An 18,818-nucleotide genomic window follows, 5' to 3' on the forward strand; every position below is an offset into this window, starting at 1 on the left:
GATGGCCGAGTAATATTCCATTGTGAGTGTGTGTGTGTGTGTGTGTGTGTGCGCGCGCGCGCGTGCGCCACTTTTGTATCCATTCATCAATCAATGGACATTTGAGCTCTCTCCATAGTTTGGCTATTGTTGATGATGCTACTATAAGCATCAGGGTACCTTTACCCCTTCAAATCAGTATTTTTGTATCCTTTGGGTAAATAGTAGTGCAATTGCTGAATTGTAGTGTACTATTTTTAGTTTTTGGAGGAACTTCATGCTCTTCTCCAGAGTAGCTGCACCAGTTTGCATTCTCACCAACAGTGCAAGACGGTTCCCCTTTTCCCACATCCTTGCCAACAACTGTTGTTTCTTGTATTGTTAATTTTAGCCATTCTGACAGGTGTGAGGGTGGTATCTTACTGTGGTTTTGATTTGTATTTCCCTGATGATGAGTGATGTTGAGCATCTTTTCATGTTTCTTTTAGCCATCTGGATGGCCTCTTGGAAAGGTATCTATTCATGTCTTCTAACCATTTCTTAACTCGGTTATTTGTTTTTTAGGTGTTGAGTTTGATAAATTCTTTATAGATTTTGGATACTAACTCTTTATCAGATTTATCATTTGCAAATATCTTCTCCCATTCGATAGGCTACCTTTTAGTTTTTTTGACTGTTTCATTCGCTGTGCAGAAGTTTTCATCTTGGTGAAGTCCCAATAGTTCATGTTTACTTTTGTCTCCCTTCACCGACAAGATAAGGGAGATAAAACTTTTAGTAAGAAGTTGCTCTGGCTGAGGTCAAAGAGATTGCTGCCTGTGTTCTTTTCTAGGATTTTGATGGTTTCCTGTCTCACATTTAAGTCTTTCATCCATTTTGAATTTATTTTCATGTGTGGTGTAAGAAAGTGGCCCAGTTTCATTCTTCTGCATGTAGATGTCCAGTTTTCACAACACCGTTTGTTGAAGAGACTAGGGAAAGCTTTTTTGAGGAGATGATGTTTCAGCTAAGCTATGAAGAATAAACAGCTATTCACTAGTGCAGAAGAGATAAGGAAGAAGAATGGAGCAAGAATTTGGAATAGCATATCCAAAGGCCCTGTGTTGGGCTAAGAGACCAAGGCAATTGAAGACTAGCATGGCTAGAGTAAAACAAGAGGGGAGGGTGTAGGGGCCAGACACTACAAGGCTTTGGAAGCCCTTGTCAGGAGTTTGATTTTTATTCTGAGAGGAGCAGGGAATCATGTGAGGCTTTTAAGCAGGGGACTGACTAAGTTTGCTGTTTTGAAATGATCACTTTTGCCCCAGTGTGTGAAACGGATTTACAATGATAGGGCTTAAGAAGATAGATTGGACACCATTTGTCCAAGTGAGAAATAATGGGGGCTGGGACTCCCATGTTGGCAGTGGAGGTAGCGTGAAATGGCTGAATTTCAGAGATTTAAGAGAGAAAACTTGGCAGGGATATGAGATGAGTGGTCATGAAGGAGAAGAGAGTGTCAGACATGAGTCCTCAATTTGTGTATCTTAGGCATTCCTTCAGACAGGAATCCTGGAGGAGGAGGAAAAGTTTGGGGGAGGGGAAAATCAGAAGTTTACTTCAAATATATTGGGGCGCCTGGGTGGCTTAGTCAGTTAAGCGTCCAACTTTCGCTTGGGTCATGGTCTCGCGGTTCGTGGGTTCGGGCCCCGCATCGGGCTCTGTGCTGACTGCCAGCTCAGAGCCTGGAGCCTGTTTCAGTCTGTGACTCCCTCTCTCTCTGACCCTCCCCTGCTCACGCTGTCTCTCTCTCTCTCTCCTAGAAATAAATAAAAGATTAAAAAAAAAAATTAAAAAAAAAGTTTACTTCAGATATATAGAGTTTGAGGCACCCTTGAGACATCTTGGAGTGGATGCCTTGTAGGCAGTGGTGGTTATGAGTCTGATCTCAAAGAAGAACTGGAGAATTTAATATGAGTCATTGACACATAGATTATTGATACTCTGGACAAGGATGAAGTCATTTACAGTATAGTGGAGACCTTTAAAAAAATACTTATGTTAGTACCTGGGCTCCCGGTAGACCAATTACTACAACCCCCATTCGCCCTGCCTCACGCCTCTAGGTTCAGATGCAGCCCAACGGACACAGACACATGGAAAGGTCCTGGATTATACAGCCTGCTAAAGCATGCACAGAAATGGCCTTCCTAATATCCCCACCCTTTCAGACCCCATTCACTCTCTCCAGACTGTCTCCACTGCCTACTGAATAGAGTCATTCAGTTTTCAGGGCCTTCCTCAGCTCTACTCCAATCTAACCCTTCAATCTTAACTGCAGGCTGCTTCCCAGCACAAACTGTCTGAGTCATGTGCTTTGTCTACCCCTCACTCTGCCTGCCTCTGCTCTCTGGCTCCTGTTGTTCCCTCCCTGAAGTTATGCTCTTCATTCTACCTTTAACTGGCTCACAGGCTGTTCTGTACTCTTCAGGATCTAGATCAGGGTCCCATCCTTCCTGAAGCTTCCCCAACCCCTATAAGGACTAGAATACTTTATTTCCTTTGAAGAATATCATCACTTAATAATCTGTACCACTTATTTTATTCTTAGCAGAAGTGATTGTCATTTTAGAGTATATTCTAACTAAATCATGTCTTACACTGTAGCCCTTCCTATTCTTAAGAGATGTGTTTCCAGAGTCCTCAAATTCTTTAAATTATTCCAGAAACAAGTGTAGAGCTGTGTAGAGAATATCCAGCATATGCTGAATCAGAAGTAGAGAGGAGGAGGGTGGCCCTATACCTGCTCAGTGGACAGGCGGTTCACACGTGAGTCTCAACAAAACTGTGGCCTTTTCCCAGAGCTCAGAATTCTAATGATAGCTGAAAATGCAAACGATAAATCAGAGAATGCCAAAACTTGCTTTCTTATGTCCCCTACAAGTCCTTATGCCTCAGAGGTCCCCTGCTGGAACAGGCTGATAAGGCAGATAACTTACTTATCACAATGGGACTTGTCTGATCCTGTAGCAAAAAGAGCTGCTCCCAGTGTGCGGGGAGACTGTTTCCTGGCCTGGGGTGGAGAAGCCTTTGGAGTCTTACATACAGTAAGACACAGACAAGAGTGAGCAGGCAGTGGAGATGCGGGAATTAAAGGATTTGCCCATCTGGCATCATTTGACCTCTCTGCACTCAGATTACTTACTCTGCCTCTTCACATGATCTCCTGTGGGCCTGGGGATGACCCCAGTGACCCGGGGTTTGCAACATCCTAGTAGAGATGACATTGTATTAAGCCAGAGAAACTCCCGGTGCAGACTCCCTGGTAAGCCCTGATTGTTTGCAAAATGCCAGACTGTGGTCAGGAGTCTAGATTTAAGTATATATTACAGGCAGTCAAGAGCTTGAATTCTTTGTGAGTTTTGTTTTGTTAAGACAACAGAATCTTCAATCTATTTAAAATTCATAACAAGTAAAATCCCTGGCTGTTGTGAATATTATTAAACTAACAGATACTATAGTTGATCTCAGCCAAAAGTCCCGGAAGCTATGTATGAATTAATTTTTAATTCTTAGATTTCAGGTTTAGTAGTAGATACTGTTGACTAATACTAATCGATTTTCTCAACAGTGCTTGAGAGTTCATTCTCATCAACACTTAATATTTTCAGACTTTTAAAATTTTAGGCATTTGTGTGTGTGTGTGTGTGTGTGTGTGTGTGTGTGTGTTGGTATCTCATTGTTTTGTTTTGCATTTTCCCAATGGCTCATGAGGTTAAATGACTTTGATATTGATTTGGATATCCTCTTTTGTGAAATGCCTGTTACTATCTCTTTCCTATTTTTGTAGTGGTCTTTTTCTTACTGCTTTGTAGTTCTTTGTACATATCAGATATGAGTCTTTGGTCAGATATGTGTACTGCAAATATCTTCTCCCACTCTGATTTGTGATTTTTGTTACTTGTTTGTGTGTTTGTTTTTGCTTTGTTGTTGTTTTACTCTCTTAATGGTATCTTCCAATGAGTGGAAGTTCTTTACTTCAGTGTATCCCAGTTTGTCAGTGTTTTCCTTTATGGTTGGTCTTTTTTGCAACCTGCCTAAGAAATGTTTACCTATTCTAAAGCTATGAATATTCTATTATTTTATCCTCAAGCTTTATTTTACCTTTCTTGTTTAGATTTCGAGTCTACCTGGAATTGATTTGTGTGTATAATGTGAGGTAGAGGCCAGGATTTTTTTTCTAGCTGGATATCCAACTGATTCAGACCATTTACTGAAAAGACCTTTATTTTCCTTATGCTCTGCAGGGCCAATTTTGCCATAAGTTAAGGATATGTGTACACACACACACACACACACACACACACACACATATGTATGTATCTGTTTCTGGACTTTGTATTCTGTTTTATTGGCCTCTTTGCAAGTCCTCATGTTAGTTCCACACAGTCTTAATTCCTGTAACTTTAAAGTAAGTGTTGATGTCTTATAGTATAAATCTTCTAACTGTGTTGCTTCTTCTTCAAGATTGTCTTGGCTTTTCTTGGTCTTTTGCCTTTCATTTAAATTTTAGAGTTAGTTTGCCAGTTTACCCCCGAGAAACATGCCAGACTTTGACATGTGGGATTGACAAATCATTTCAGGGAGAATTTTAATATCTTTATGATATTGAGTCTTAACCCATGAACATGGTGTGTTCCTCCAATAAATATCATATTTTATAGTTTTTCATGTAGAGGTCTTATATATCTTGTGTTGGGTTGAGTCCTAGGTGGTTGGTTGACAATATTAAATGGTATCTTATTTAAAATCTCATTCTCTAATGACATTTTTAAACGACAACATTTACATGGTTTGTTGTTTGTATAGAGAGATACAGTTGATTTTCACATATTGACTTTGTATCCAATGACCTTGCTAAATTAACTTACTAATTCTAAGAGTTTTATTCATAGATTGTTTTGGATTTTCTACATGTAGTTATATCTAGAAATAATGTAGTTTAATTTCTTTCTTTTCAATCCTTATACTTTATTTATTTATTTATTTATTTATTTATTTTTATTTTATTTTATTTTCTCTTCTCTTTTTACACAGGTTAGTACCTCCAGTGCAGTGTTGAACAGAAGATGATGGGGACATCCTTGTCTCAGTTCCAATCTTGGGGATCTCTTTCAGTATTTCACTGTTAAGTGGCATGTTTGCTTTAGATGTTTTAGTGATATTCTTGATTAGGCTGAGGAAATTCCTTTCTATTCCTAAGTTATTAAATGGGCTTGTTTGTTTTTTCCTAAAATCATGAGCAGGCATTGATTTTATCAAGTGCTTTTCTGCATCTACAGATATAATCATGTAACTTTTCATTTTTATTCTCTTGACATTTATTTTTATTCCCAGTGATTGATTTTTGGAATGTTAAGCCAATCTCATTCCTGAAATAAACTCAACCCAGCAAGGCTATATTTTTCAATACATAATTATTTTTATTGAGATTTTTGCAGTTATGTTCATGAGAGATTGACCTTAATTTTGTCAGATTTGGTATCAGGGTGGTGCTGAAATAAAAATAAGTATTTCTCTCCTGGAAGAGTTTGTAATTTGACATTTTCCTTAAATGTTTGGATGAAAACTCTTTTGATGACATGCTTCAGCACTAGTGTCGTGGGTCACATTTTGGGAAACAATGGTCAGGGCAAGACTTAAACATCAAATAGTCAATTCTTGTCCATTTGAATGCTCTTGTTTTTATTCACTTCCTCCCTATGTAGCACCAGCCACTTTACCTTTTTCTTCCCAGCTGTGTGGGGCTCAGCTAAGTCACCACACAGAAGAGTAGTAAAGCCATTTGAGACCAAGCCTGGTCCTCAGGACGGCATTCTCTCCCTGCCGCCAGGCAGCCTGCTCCAGTCCTGCTCAGCCATCTCTACACTCCCTCTAACAGAATGAATGCCCTTGATGGTGTCCCCTTCAAGGTGCCCAATGGCTTTGTGATAGGCACAGAGCCCCTGCCTGGGCCAGAGCTCAGCGTCCCAGCTTGCAGGGAGCTTCTGCTGGGGTCTATGGTAAGTACCTCTCTCTGTCCATCTATCTCCTTGTCTCTGGGTCTAGACATCTGATGCTGAGACTCAGGAGTTTGTTTCCTTGATTTTATTTTATTTTAATTTTTTTAAGAAAGCCACAAAGCCTTTTTTTAAAAAAAATGTTTATTTTTGAGAGTGAGAGAGAAAGTTTAAGTGGGGTAGGGGCAGAGTGAGAGGGAGACAGAATCTGAAGCAGGCTTCTGTCTCTGAGCTGTCAGCACAGGGCCTGATGTGGGGCTCAAACTCATGAACCGTGAGACCATGACATGAGCTGAAATCAGAGGTCGAACACTTAACCGACTGAGCCACCCAGGCGCCCCCAAAGCCTTTTTAAAAAAATATTTATTTTTTAAATAATAAAAATTATTATTTTTAATATTAAAATTAAAGAGAGAGAGAGAGAGAGAATATGAGTGGGGGAGGGGCAGAGAGGGAAAGAGAGGGAAAGAGAGAATCCCAAGCAGGCTCTGCACAGACAGTGTGGAGCCTGACACCGGGCTGTAACTCATGAACCGTGAGATCATGACCTGAGCTGAAATCAGGAGTCAGAAGCTTAACCGACTTAGCCACCAGGTGCCCCCTTTCCCTTGATTTTAAAGGGCAACAAGGCCATCTCTGGTATATTCTAGAGAGTTTTAGAAATAACCCAAGAGGAAATTTCGTGTTTCATCATGAAGGCTGGTGGCTTGTGATGAAGATTATTCAGTGGGTCTTATTTTAAGTTTAGGATAACTGGAAGCCTGCCTATATGAAGTGACTGAGAGTCATTGCAAAGATACTCCAATTCCTCTCTTCGCCATCAGCCTCCTGCCCTGTCTAAAATTCCACCTTTTAGGATCACTCCTGTGAGCTAAGACACTATCTCCAGAATCCCCTTTTAAAATGCAGACAGTTACATGGGACACATTAGAAGGGATTACTGTTCCATAGACCAAAAACACATCTGCCCTGGAGGCACCCTCAACTTCAGATCTTTGCTGAGGAGGTAGGAGGATGGTATCTCAGGGTAGTTTTTGTTTTTGTTTTTGTTTTTAAATATTTTATTTATTTCTAGGAGAGAGAGAGCGTGAGCAGGGGAGGGTCAGAGAGAGAGGGAGAGACAGACTCTGAAACAGGCTCCAGGCTCTGAGCTGGCAGTCAGCACAGAGCCCGAAGTGGGGCTCGAAACCACAAACCGCGAGATCATGACCTAAGCGAAAGTCGGACGCTTAACCGACTAAGCCACCCAGGCGCCCCTCTCAGGGTAGTTTCAATTTGCCTTTCTCTTATCACAAGTGAGGTTGAGCAACTGCTCATGTGTTTAAAAGCCATCTGTATGACTCTTTTCTGTGGACTGCCCATATCTTTTGTTCATTTTCATGTTGAGCTGGTGGTCTTTTTCCAGTCTAGATATAGCACTCCCTATATTAGCAAATGTAGCCCCTTGTCTGTGATATGAGTGCTGTTTTCCCCCTAGTTTGTCATTCTTTTTTGACCTTGCCTATTGTGGTATCTTTGCCATGCTGATTTTGCACCTGTGTGTATCTGTAGTTTTATGGCTTTTGGATTTTGATTTACAGTGAGAACGGTTTCCCCCACTTCAGTTTATAAATGATTTCTTCCCTGTTTCCTCCTAGTACTTTTACGGTTTCATACATACATTTGAATGTTTGATCCTTTTGGGATTCATCCTTCTATAAACGTGAGAATTTCTTCCAGCTAGCTAACACCATTTATTGACTCATCCCTCTATTTCCCATTGTTTGAGATGCCACCTTTATTATTTACTAAAGCCCCATAAATATTAAAGTCTATTTCTAGACTTCCTATTCTGTACCTGCATCCGTGGAGGCAGAATTTGCCATTCGCCGGTCATTGAGTTCCAACGACCCCAGTGCTAGCTAAAACTGAGGGTGAGAGTGCGGTGGTCATGGATGCTTGAGATTAAGAATCGGAAGCTGTATAGGCCTGGCAAGTTTTTGGCTGAACAGGTTCCCCAGAGGCCAGGGAGTAGGGGTGCGCCCCATGGCCCCGGTTTGGGCCCCAGAGCCTCACGTCCGTTTCCTCACAGCACGACTTCAGCCTAGAGAGGACGGCGCTCTTCTGGGTGGAGGCTGTCGTCCGGGGACCCTGCCCGTTCCATTGCGACGCTCCCGGAACGGCGTCAGCGCCTCCCGCCTGGCTCTTGCTGGTCAGACCCGACGGCGGGCTAGTGCCCACGCCTGCCGCAGACACGGGCCCAGAGGCTGGACCCCAGCAGCGGCTGGAGGAGGAGGAGGAGGAGGTGGAGGAGGAAGAGGAAGAGAACCAGGACGACGACCACGACGACGAAGAAGCCGCCTCCACCAGCGAGGAAGAGCCACAACCCTGCAGCCCCCATCCCGGTTCCCCTGCGAGCCCCGGCCCGGGCCATCCTCGGAGCTCGCTGGACGTGCTGCGCGGCATGAGGTCGGAGCTGGCGGGGGCGCGACGGCGGCTCTCAGAGGGCAGGCTGGCTGCCCGCCCCCGCGCCCTTCTGCACCGCATCCGCCACCGGGCGCTGAGCCTCTGCCCCAGCCCGGCGCCGAGTCCGTGCCCGGTACCGCCCGCAGGCCCCGCGCCCTCGCCCCCCAGCATCCCCGCACCGCCCCCGAGGCCCTCCACTGCCGGCGCCATGCCCCCGCTGCGGAGCCACAAGCCTACGGTGGCGGTAAGGAACCTTCTCCCTCCCCCAAAGCTGCAGGCCAATAGTCTGGGTTCCTAGCCTGATCAGCAGCCCTAGCCCCTCATCTCTGCTCTCTTCCTCCTTACCTTTAACTATTCTCATCTGGCCCGGTACCATGCTGTCATTCCTGTGGCCCTTGACCTAGAATATTCCCTGCTCAGAGGCCCCCATTTCCTGTTTCCCGCTGTTTTGCTTCTATTGGGGCACATGTCACAATAATTGTAATTATCCAGTACTCATCTGTCTCTTAGGGCAGAGCCTGGATGGCATTTATTTTTGTTGCCAGGGCACCCAGCCGCAGACTTGGCCCCTAGGGGGTGCTCAGTGAATGTCTGTTGAATTAATGAATGTGACTCAAATTTAGGACATCACAGAGCAAAGGCTTCCTGTAGGATGGCTGAGCTGGTGGCCCAAAGAATACTCACTGAGTAGTTATTTGCTGCTGGGCACTGAGTTGGGAGAGACAAGGTCAAAACCACAGGACAAGGAGAGTTGGAAGAGACCAGGTCAAACCACAGCACAAAGGGGTGTGGTTCAAGGCAGCACTGAATAGTGGGAGGGATCAGATATTGAGAGAGAGGTGACAGATTTTGCAGACTGGGAAGGCTTCAGGACAGAGGATGTGCACCTGCAAGAACAGGGAGGAGAAGTGAATTTAAAGTAAAACCCAGGTACCTGGGTGGTTCAGTTGGTTAAGCATCTGACTTCGGCTCAGGTCATGATCTTGTGGTTTGTGAGTTCAAGCCCCACATTGGGCTCTGCACTGACAATGTGACGCCTGCTTGGGATTTTCTCTCTCCCTCTCTCTCTGCCCCTGTCCCACTTGCTTGCTCTCTCCCACTCTGTCAAAATAAATAAACTTAAAAAAAAGTAAAATCAGTGAAACTTAAACCTCAGATCCCTCACTTTGCCTCTGCCAAGGCCTTATACCTAATTTTATCTTCACAATTGTGTGCCTTGTTTAAGAGATCCAAATTATGTAAGTACCAAACTCCATAGAACCTGGATCTGGAGCAGATGGAGTGGGTCAGGACTGATAGCCAAAGATGGCAGTTGGGCACAGCTTTCTGCCACCACCCCCCCACCCCACCCCCCGCCCCAGCTGCCCTCAGTCAAGCCAGGAGATGTAATAGAATAAGGCCCAGGTGAAATTTCAATCCAAAAGACAGACTAAAGGTCTGGCTTTTCCCACTCACTGGTGTGTGACCTTTGGCAAGTCACTGAACTGCTCTCAGCTATATTTTTTCTACCTGTAAATTGGGCCACTTGACCTCACCCAGTTGCTTAGAGCAAACACAGAGAAGAGCCTCTGTAAATTGGACAGGCCACACCGCACCAAGGGTCAGATGTTGATGCCAGGATGGCTCTTCTCTGGTGCAGAGTAAACTGAACTCTTAACAATAGCCCTGTTGGGATGCGGAGGGAGGGAGGGGACACATGTTCTGTAGAGGAGAAAATTGAGGCAGAGAGCAGCTAAGAATCTTTTTTTTAATGTTTTATTTATTTATTCTTGAGAGAAAAAAAGAGTATGAGTGGGGGAGGGGCAGAGAGAGAGAGAGAGAGGGAGACACAGAATCTGAAGCAGGCTCTAGGCTCTGAGCTGTCAGCACAGAGCCTGGTACAGGGCTCGAACTCACGGACTACGAGATCATGACCTGAACCAAAGTCGGATGCTCAACTGACTGAGCCACCCAGGTGCCCCACTAAGAATCTTTTTTAAAGTCAAAAGAATAGACCCAGATCCTAAGATTTGGATGTTTGCCAGTTTGGGGGTAAAAAGCAGACCCTAAAGTAAGTTTCCCTAGCAGGGAAACCCCTGAAAAGATAGGAATGGGTAGGGAATTCATGTCACACATACAGACTCTGCTCCAAGAGTCAGGGTAGCAGCTGGGCTTTCCTTGGGGAGAAGGGATCAGGGTAGCTTGTTCAGAGTTGGCACATAGGTGCTTCTTTATGGGGGATGTGTTGGGGTGATGCTGGCCAAACTGATTGATATGCCTTCAAGCCATCCTCCTTACCCTAGGGTCTGTGTGGGTCTCCTAAGCACAGCTGGGCCCAGTCCCTACCCTCCTCCATGCCCTTCCAAGCCCCAGTCCAGCCAAACTGAAGAAGGAGGAAGATCCACCCCTGCTCCCCACTCACAAAGGTGTGGAGTAAAGGACCCTGAATTTGGTTCTGAGTAGGGCTCAGCTCCCAAATGTGTGTTGCTTACTCAATCATTAACTTCTCTGAACCTTGATTTCAATATCTGTAAAATAGGATAATAGGATGGACCTATGATATTTCTCTTGTGGAAATATTATTTACTGGCCTGCCAGTAAAAATGTCCTGCCCAGCCAGGTGTTACCTCCAGTAACTGACGCATCCAACCTATCTGTATTTCAGTCCCTCAGCCCGTACACCTGCCTGCCACCTCTTGGGGGGGTGCCTCAGCATCTCAGCACCTGCAGATCACACCCTGCTTCTGCTGACCTGCTGTCCGCCCTGAGCCAGGAGGAGCAAGATCTCATCGGGCCAGTGGTTGCCCTGGGGTATCCCGTGCACAGGGCTATTGGGGCTCTGCAGAAGACAGGGCGACAGAGCCTGAGCCAGGTGGGTGCATGGGGCCCAAAGCTGGGGGACTGTGGGTCTGGAGCCAGGGGAGAGGCCAAGTGGTTTTTATCTTTAACTTGAAAAAGTCTTTTTCCTTTCTCTTTAGAAGCAGAACCTTAGCCTGGCAGTAATTGCTGAGAGTTATTAGCAAGTTTCTAGACCCTAATGCTATTTTCTCCATAAAAGTTTATCAGGAATCCCTATGCCCATTTGGAGAGTTTTAATATTCTATTCCTGTCCCAGTCTCTGCCCCAACACAAGAGGCTGGAGCTTTGGGCAACCAATAATCTCTCCAGAGATCCCCAAAAGAACTTTCTGCAATGAGAGTGATGTTTCATACCTGTGTTGTCTAATACAGTAGACACTAGCCGTATGCTGCTATTTGAAATATGGATAGGGTGACTAAGAAACTGAATCTTTTTACTTAATTATAATTAATTTAAATTAAAATAGCCACATGTAGCTGCTGGCTACCATATTGGAAGGCACAGCTCTAACCACTTCCCTCAATGTATAGTTTATCCATATTCATATCCATCTTTTTCTCTTTCGATCTACCCATCCATCCATGTAGTCAACAGCATTTACTGGGCACTTCCTAGGTGTTTAGATGTAGGGGGGAACTATGGGGGAAACCTCCTCTTGATGCAAGGGGCTGCAAGGAATTTATGGCCATTCTTAATCAACCACAAGGAGGTTCCAGTGATCAGGAAAGTCTTCATGGAAGTGGCATGTCTTCAGCTAGACTTCAAGGATGAATAAGCTCTGAATTTGAAGGAAGGGGAAGGGATGATATTCCAAGCAGGAGGAACAGTGTGAGCAAAGGGGTGGAGACAGCAAGGAAGGGTTTGGGAGGCCCTGATCCCACCAGTCTTGCTGAAGTACAGGGTGCATGATGCTGGTAGGAGATAAGACAGGGAAAGGGAGTTGAGGGCAGATTGAGTGTACCTTGAAGTCTGGGCTGAGAAGTTTATAAATGACCCACTAGCAACTGGAAGGGATAAGGATTGTGAGCTGAGCAGGAGGTGACATTGAATGTCACTGCCCAAACCTCCCATCTCCTGCCTGAAGGTAACGTCCAACTTCACGTTGTTTTCTGAACATGGGGACACCTTTGGCTGGAAAGCTGAGCTGAAGGTATCAAAAGGTCCCAGGGCAGTTGGCGCTTAGTTGTCTCTTTGCCCCCCGCCGCCCCCCTCCCCCACCATTGGAGGGCTCAGGGACTCCACAGTCATGTAGGTGACTGATATGTGTTGGGACACTGAGGTCCAGAGCTGTCTGCTCCTGGATAGGGAGTGACAAAAGGAGAGTAACTCTCAGACTGGAGCTGAAGCAGGATGTGCCGCTGCCAGGCTGGGGAGGTGGGCGAATGTGCCTGGCCTACTTCCCCACCCACTCCTGCTTCTGCTCTACTTAGGCTTCATCAGTCTGTGCCTTGTCCTGGAGGAAGACTTCCAACATGGTAACCCCCATGGTCAGCTAACATGGAGGCTGCTGACATTTATTGAACACCTTCTTTGTGTCAGTCCCTCAATCTGAGAGTATTCAGTTAGGTCTTCTCAATTCTGCAAGACTGCCACCACTGTCCCCACTTTGCAGATGAGGAAATTGAGGCCAGGGAGGTTCATAAAACCAAACAGTGGCAGAACCAGGGTTGAGGCCAGGCTGGTTTGACTCTGAATCTTTGCTGCATGGTACTTTTCTCTCTTTCCTGTGGGAGAACCTTCAAGGGAAGCACCCCAGGCTGATCTGAGATTTTAGAGTAGATCTAAAGCCGCCCCCACCTTCAGCTGCTGCTGAAAGCCAGGACCTTGGCCAAGAAGCTGGCCAGGAGGACTATGAGGGACCAGGCCCACAGTGGGGGTCTACAGATTAGCTGGAGCCAGCACAGCACACTGACCTCCCTGTGGGTGGGCTGGAAGAATCCCACTGCATCAGGAACATCATGTTTCCAGATATGCATTGACCACCTGCCTGGCCAGCCAGATCTCTGGGTGGCCTTCTTCCCTGGTGGTCAGTCAGGAGCCAAGCCCTGAGGTGTGGGCCTGAAGGACTACTGGATGACTTCATCTGTCCTCCCCCACCAAGCTAATATTCCCCACTATTCTGTGAAGTTCCACCATTAACTGAGCAACTCCTTTGGGTTCAGATTCCTTCTCACATTAAAGGATATACACTAATGGTAAAACTTTTTGGCCAGAAATTAATGGCAGATGGTCCAGGAGGTAGGGCATCAGGTGAAGACAAGTTAGGTCTTAATTCTGCAAGATTGCCACCACTGTCCCCACTTGCTCTTAGAAGAGCAAGAGAGAAAGGAGGAGATACAAAAGATAAGCTTTGTCCATCATAGCTTCTTTCCTCCCACAAGGATTGATGTGCCCACTGACTGCTTACAGGACAGCGTGGGTAGTGTTTGTGAGCATCCACAGGCCAGACACCTTGCTATGGGACTCCAGGCAAGTCCCTCCTCTAGCAGCTGGGCCGCTGATGGACGGGCTGAGGGGTCAGGTGATCGAGGCTGTAGTCCTGGGTCCCTGGTCAAGCTGCCCACTCTGCCTGGACAGGTTTCTTCAATGTGCTAGGAGGGCTTGGCTCGGTGGTTTACAAAACATGCCCAGAGCTAGGTCTAGGTGCCCTGAGGCAGGAGAATTAGACTCCCAACTCCCCTGCTCCTGCCCTCAGTTCTCCCAGAGCAGCCCCAACCTTCCCATTATTGTTGAAGCCTCACGATGCTTGGACAGTTCAGAAGTTAAAACAGTTTGAAAACCATTGATCTGTATGATCCATTCTTTCTGCCCAGCTCTGAAGTTCTGCAGAAACCCAACCTGTTTCTTTTCCACTTATACCCGTAATTCTTGTGGTCTGGAGCCTTCACTTGGCATCAACTCTCTATAAATCTTGCTTTGATTTGCCTGGCACTCATGACTTCCCGTATCTGGTTCATCTCCCCCACTAAGCTGTGAGCTCCTTGAAGGTAGTTCTTAGTTCATTTTATAAACACAGCATAGCTCCTTCTGCCTGCCATGGTGGGTCCTCTGGGGACACGATGGTGAACAAGACTGATACAGCCCTTCCCTCCTGGAGCAAGAAGTCAGCAGATGAGAACATTGAGGAAGAGAGTAGAACAGCTACAGAGTTGTATGTGCTCTGATGGGGGAAGCATGGGTGCTGTGGGAGCAGCAGGCAAGGCACCCAGTGGAGGCTGGGGGCAGAGGCTTCCCAAGGAACAGGAGTGAGGCTGACCTTGGCAGTGGGAGTCAGATATACAGGGGCCTGGGGGTGCTGAGGGAGGAGTTGAGGCCACTGATGGGCAGGGGCAGGCCTTTGAGCTCTGGTAAGGAGGCAGTAGTTCATCCTGAGGGCAAAAGCAGCTCGTGTGGACTAAGCATGGAGTGATATGAACAGGTTTTCAGGCCTATGGAATCTTCCTCTGTCCTCCCTTTCCTGGCACTGAGGCTCACATGGTCCTGAAGGGTGGACATGTATGTATCCAGGGACAGGGGGGTGCTGCACAGTTGTGGAGGGTGAGGAGGCTGCTTCACACACGTGGGTGCTCACCAGGATGGATGGTGGGGAGATACCTCTGTTTCAGGCCAGTCCCACCCCCCCGTTAGGTTCTGAGAATACTGTAGCTCATCCTGACAGCCCTTTCCCTGGATTATAGCCCCCAGTTTGGGACAGTTGGTCAGAACTTGCTTCCCACTCATCTCCAGGTCCCCAGATGAGGCCTCTGTCCCTCTTTTATTGGCTCACAGGGTCTATGGGGCCATTTTGTGTATGGTGGGTCGACTGGTCAGCCTGGTCTGAGCCCTGGCCTCATTGAGGTCTCCAGGGTGCCTCTTAATCTTTTCCATCAGCTGACCCTGTTTCTCCTCTAACCACCCCCCTTTCCCCTTTCTGGCCCAGTTTCTCAGCTACCTTAGCGCCTGTGATCGGCTGCTGCGGCAAGGCTACGAGGAGGGCCTGGTGGAGGAGGCCATGGAGATGTTCCAGTTCTCTGAGAGCCAGGTCAGCAGAGCCACCTGCCTGCACCCGGGGGAAGGGGCGGGGAGGGATGTGGGTGCACACACGAGCCTAGTGTACAGGGCCACATCAGTGCCAGAGCCAGAGCCTGGGGGCTGTCAGGAGCTAGCCTGCTTGCTCAGCCCTAGGAACAAGGAGACAGCCCAGGGAAGTGAAGCATGGGGAAGGGGAGGAGAGTAGGTGGGGAGGGAAACAGGAGGCACAGCTTTTGTGTTATGTAGCTGAATCAACACCACAAATACTATATAGAGTGTCCATCTGTCAGAGACCCAGGGAGGAGCCAAGCGCAGCACAAAGATGCTTAAACTCTTCTTGGAGGGGGTTGCTGCCTACCTGGAAACCCAGAATGCATGCAGCCGGGGGCCCCGTAGTACATTCTGAGGGACCAATATGTATGACCTGTCCACAGTGTGCTGTTGGCTCAGGCTCTGCCAGGCAGCTCTTCACAGCGGCTGAGGGAAAGACAGAGGGGTGGGAGAGATGCTGAGGAGGAGGCAGGGAGAATAAGCAGAGACTTTTCAAGCACTGGGGCCAGAGGAGGAAGGAACTGTGCAGAGGCTGCACTGTGTGAAACCTCAGCAGGGTTTGGGGCCTGTGCAGAGAGCCCAGGCTGTGCATCCTCTGGGCATCCCTATGCAGCCTCCTTCTTTCTGCCCCAGTACCAGAGCATAGAGAGTCAGGAATGGGCCAGAGTGAGGGAGTAAGGCCAGGATGGAGCCAGTGGCCAAGCCAGGGCCTCCTTCCTTGGCACAGGAAGGGAAGTCCACGCCCACGTCAGCCAGAGGTACGGGCAGTATGCAGGTGCTGCCCGAGCTCAGGCTTACCTGACTTGGGGAGTCCAGAGCTCTGTAGGAGTAGATATAGTGGGCACCAGGAAGGGGGCTCCACAGGGAGGTGGCTGGCCTAGCAGAGTCTTCAGCACTCTCTCCTCTTCCTCTTCCTCAGGCGGGGGAGTTTCTGCGCCTGTGGGAACAGTTCAGTGACATGGGCTTCCAGCAGGACCGGATCAAGGAAGTGCTGCTGGTCCATGGCAACCGCCGTGAGCAAGCCCTGGAGGAGCTTGTGGCCTGTGCCCAGTGACCTCAGCGCTTTCCACAATGCCCATGGGTCCTTGTCCGGTGCCAGACCTGGCAATCCATTCTGGTCATGTTATTCAGACTACATAAGAAGTGCGCCTGGCTGCCTCAGTTGGCATGATTTAAGGGTTGATTTAAGGGTTGTAAGTTCGAGCCCCACTTTGGGTGTAGAGATTACTAAATAATAATAATAATAATAAATAAATAAACTTAAAAAAAAAGACTACATAAGAATAACAGTGAGGCATGCTCATTGTAAAAATGTAAATAATACCAAAGGTGAAGGTAAATACTGTAGGGGAGGCCAAACTTTAGGTTTTCAGCTGGGGCTTATTAATGAAAAGACAGATTAAGAAGAGAAAAACAGTTTATTAATGCATGTGGCACACATTATGTGGGAGAAACCTCAGTAAAAAGTAATTCAAAGCAGCAGGTGCAGCTCTGGCTTCTATAGCATCTTCAACAAGGATAGTAAATTTGTAGAGAAATATAGGACAAAGGAAACCAGTTTTAGGCTTCCAGGGATGGCAGGCTGTGGGGAATGTAATATGTGAAGCGAACTAAGGAGTAGGAGCATTTGCAGTTCCTCTGGAGCATCTTTGTGCTGGTAAGAATCTATCTCCAGAAAAGGAGAATTTATACCTTGGAATTAGGCAAAATGGGGGCGGAAGGGTAGAGAGAGTCTTTTTCCTGCATTTGCTGCTCTTTAAAAAAATTTTTTTTACATTTTTTATTTATTTTGAGAGACAGAGTGAGACAGAGCATGAATTGGGGAGGGGCAGAGAGAGAATGAGACACAGAATCCAAAACAGGCTCCAGGCTCTGAGCAAGCATTTAGCACAGAGCCTGACGTGGGGCTCGAACCCAGGAACTGAACTGTGAGATCATGACCTGAGCTGGAAGTCAGATGCTCAACCTACTGAGCCACTCAGGCGCCCACTTTTTTTTTTTTTTTTAATGTTTATTTACTTTGGAGGGAGGGAGGGAGAGAGAGAGAGAGAGAGGGAGAACATGAGTGAGCATGAGCCGGGGAGGGGCAGAGAGAGGAGACACAGAATCAGAAGCAGGCTCCAGGCTCCAAGCTATCATTACAGAGCCCGATGCGGAGTTCAAACTCAGGAACCCTGATATCATAACCTGAGCTGAAGACAGATGCTTAACCAACTGAGCCACTCCAGGCACACCTGCATTTGTTGCTTGTTAATTACCTTCAACTCAAAATGAATTTTATGTCAAAGAGGAATACTTTGGGGGGACATTCTGTTCTCCTTCAATACTAAAACAATCAGCTGAAAGAGTTGAAAGTGGCTGCTTCTGAAGAATGATAGATGGGGGAATGTGGACAAGGAACTGTGTTTTTTCATACAAGCTTTGTAAAACTACCTGTTGGGACTCTTTAAACTGTGTGCATTAGTAACTTTGATTTTTAAGAATACTAAAACAGGGGTGCCTGGGTGGCTCAGTCAGTGGAGCATCTGACTTTTGATCTCAGCTCAGGTCTTGATCTCAGAGTTGTGAGTTTGGATTCCACATTGTGCTCCATGCTGGGTGTGGAGCCTACTTTAAAAAATAAATAAATAAAAATAAATTAACAGTGGACAGTTCTTTTTGGTCCTGTGGGCTCCTGGTCATAGTGTGTAAAGAACATCTAACTGTGGTTCAGAAGACTTAATTCTTGTTTTGTTTCTGCTGATGACTGGTTCAAGGCCTCTTTGGGCCTCAGTTTCCCTGGGAAAAGTGGACAGATTGGACGTGGCTGCTCTCCATAAGAATCCCCTGGAGACTGTGTTAAAGAGTCCCAGGCCCTACTCCTAGGTGATCTGATTTAAAAAGTCCAGCTTGGCAGCCCCAGGAATCTGTTTTGTTTTTGTAAGAAGCTCTCTGGGGACTTTTTAAAAATCTGTTTTTTTTAAATTGCTTTTGTTATTGTTGACCTCTTGCACCCATTTCTCCCAACCATTAATCTGTTCTCTGTATCTCTGAGCTTGGTTTTTGTTTTTATATTTTTTTTCAGATCGCATGTGTAAGAGAAATCATTGTGGTATTTGTCTTTCTCTGTCTGACTTATTTCACTTAGCACAACACCCTTGAGGTCCATCCATGTTGTCCCTAATGGCAAGATTTCATTCCATTTATGGCTTGATACTATTCCATTGTATATACACACCATAGTTTCTTTATCCATTCATCCATGTATGGACATTTAGGTTGTTTCCATATCTTGGCTATTGTAAATAATGCTGCAATGAACATAGGGGTGCATCTATCGTTTTGAGTTAGTGTTTTTTTTTTTTAATAAATACCTGGAAGTAGAACTTCTGGATCATATGGTAGATCTATTTTTAATTTTTTGAGGAGCCTCCCTATTGTTTCCCATAGTGGCTGTACCAGTTTGCATTTCCACCA

The 18,818-nt window shown here is 46.3% G+C and overlaps 1 protein-coding gene across 1 annotated transcript; it reads left to right on the forward strand.

Annotated features, from left to right (window-relative positions):
• Positions 1–5,885: 5,885 nt before the first annotated feature.
• Positions 5,886–16,554, forward strand: UBAP1L (ubiquitin associated protein 1 like). The gene is made up of 5 exons (XM_039218539.1): positions 5,886–6,020; positions 8,089–8,706; positions 11,107–11,313; positions 15,220–15,321; positions 16,282–16,554. Exons 1-5 carry the CDS (start codon positions 5,901–5,903, stop codon positions 16,414–16,416), a joined length of 1,182 nt encoding a protein of 393 aa, XP_039074470.1. The 5' UTR covers positions 5,886–5,900; the 3' UTR covers positions 16,417–16,554.
• The last annotated feature ends 2,264 nt before the right edge of the window (positions 16,555–18,818 follow it).

The sequence above is a fragment of the Hyaena hyaena genome, unplaced genomic scaffold (genome assembly GCF_003009895.1).
Source record: "Hyaena hyaena isolate Hyena2069 unplaced genomic scaffold, ASM300989v1 scaffold_15, whole genome shotgun sequence".
In the NCBI taxonomy this organism is placed as follows: domain Eukaryota; kingdom Metazoa; phylum Chordata; class Mammalia; order Carnivora; family Hyaenidae; genus Hyaena; species Hyaena hyaena.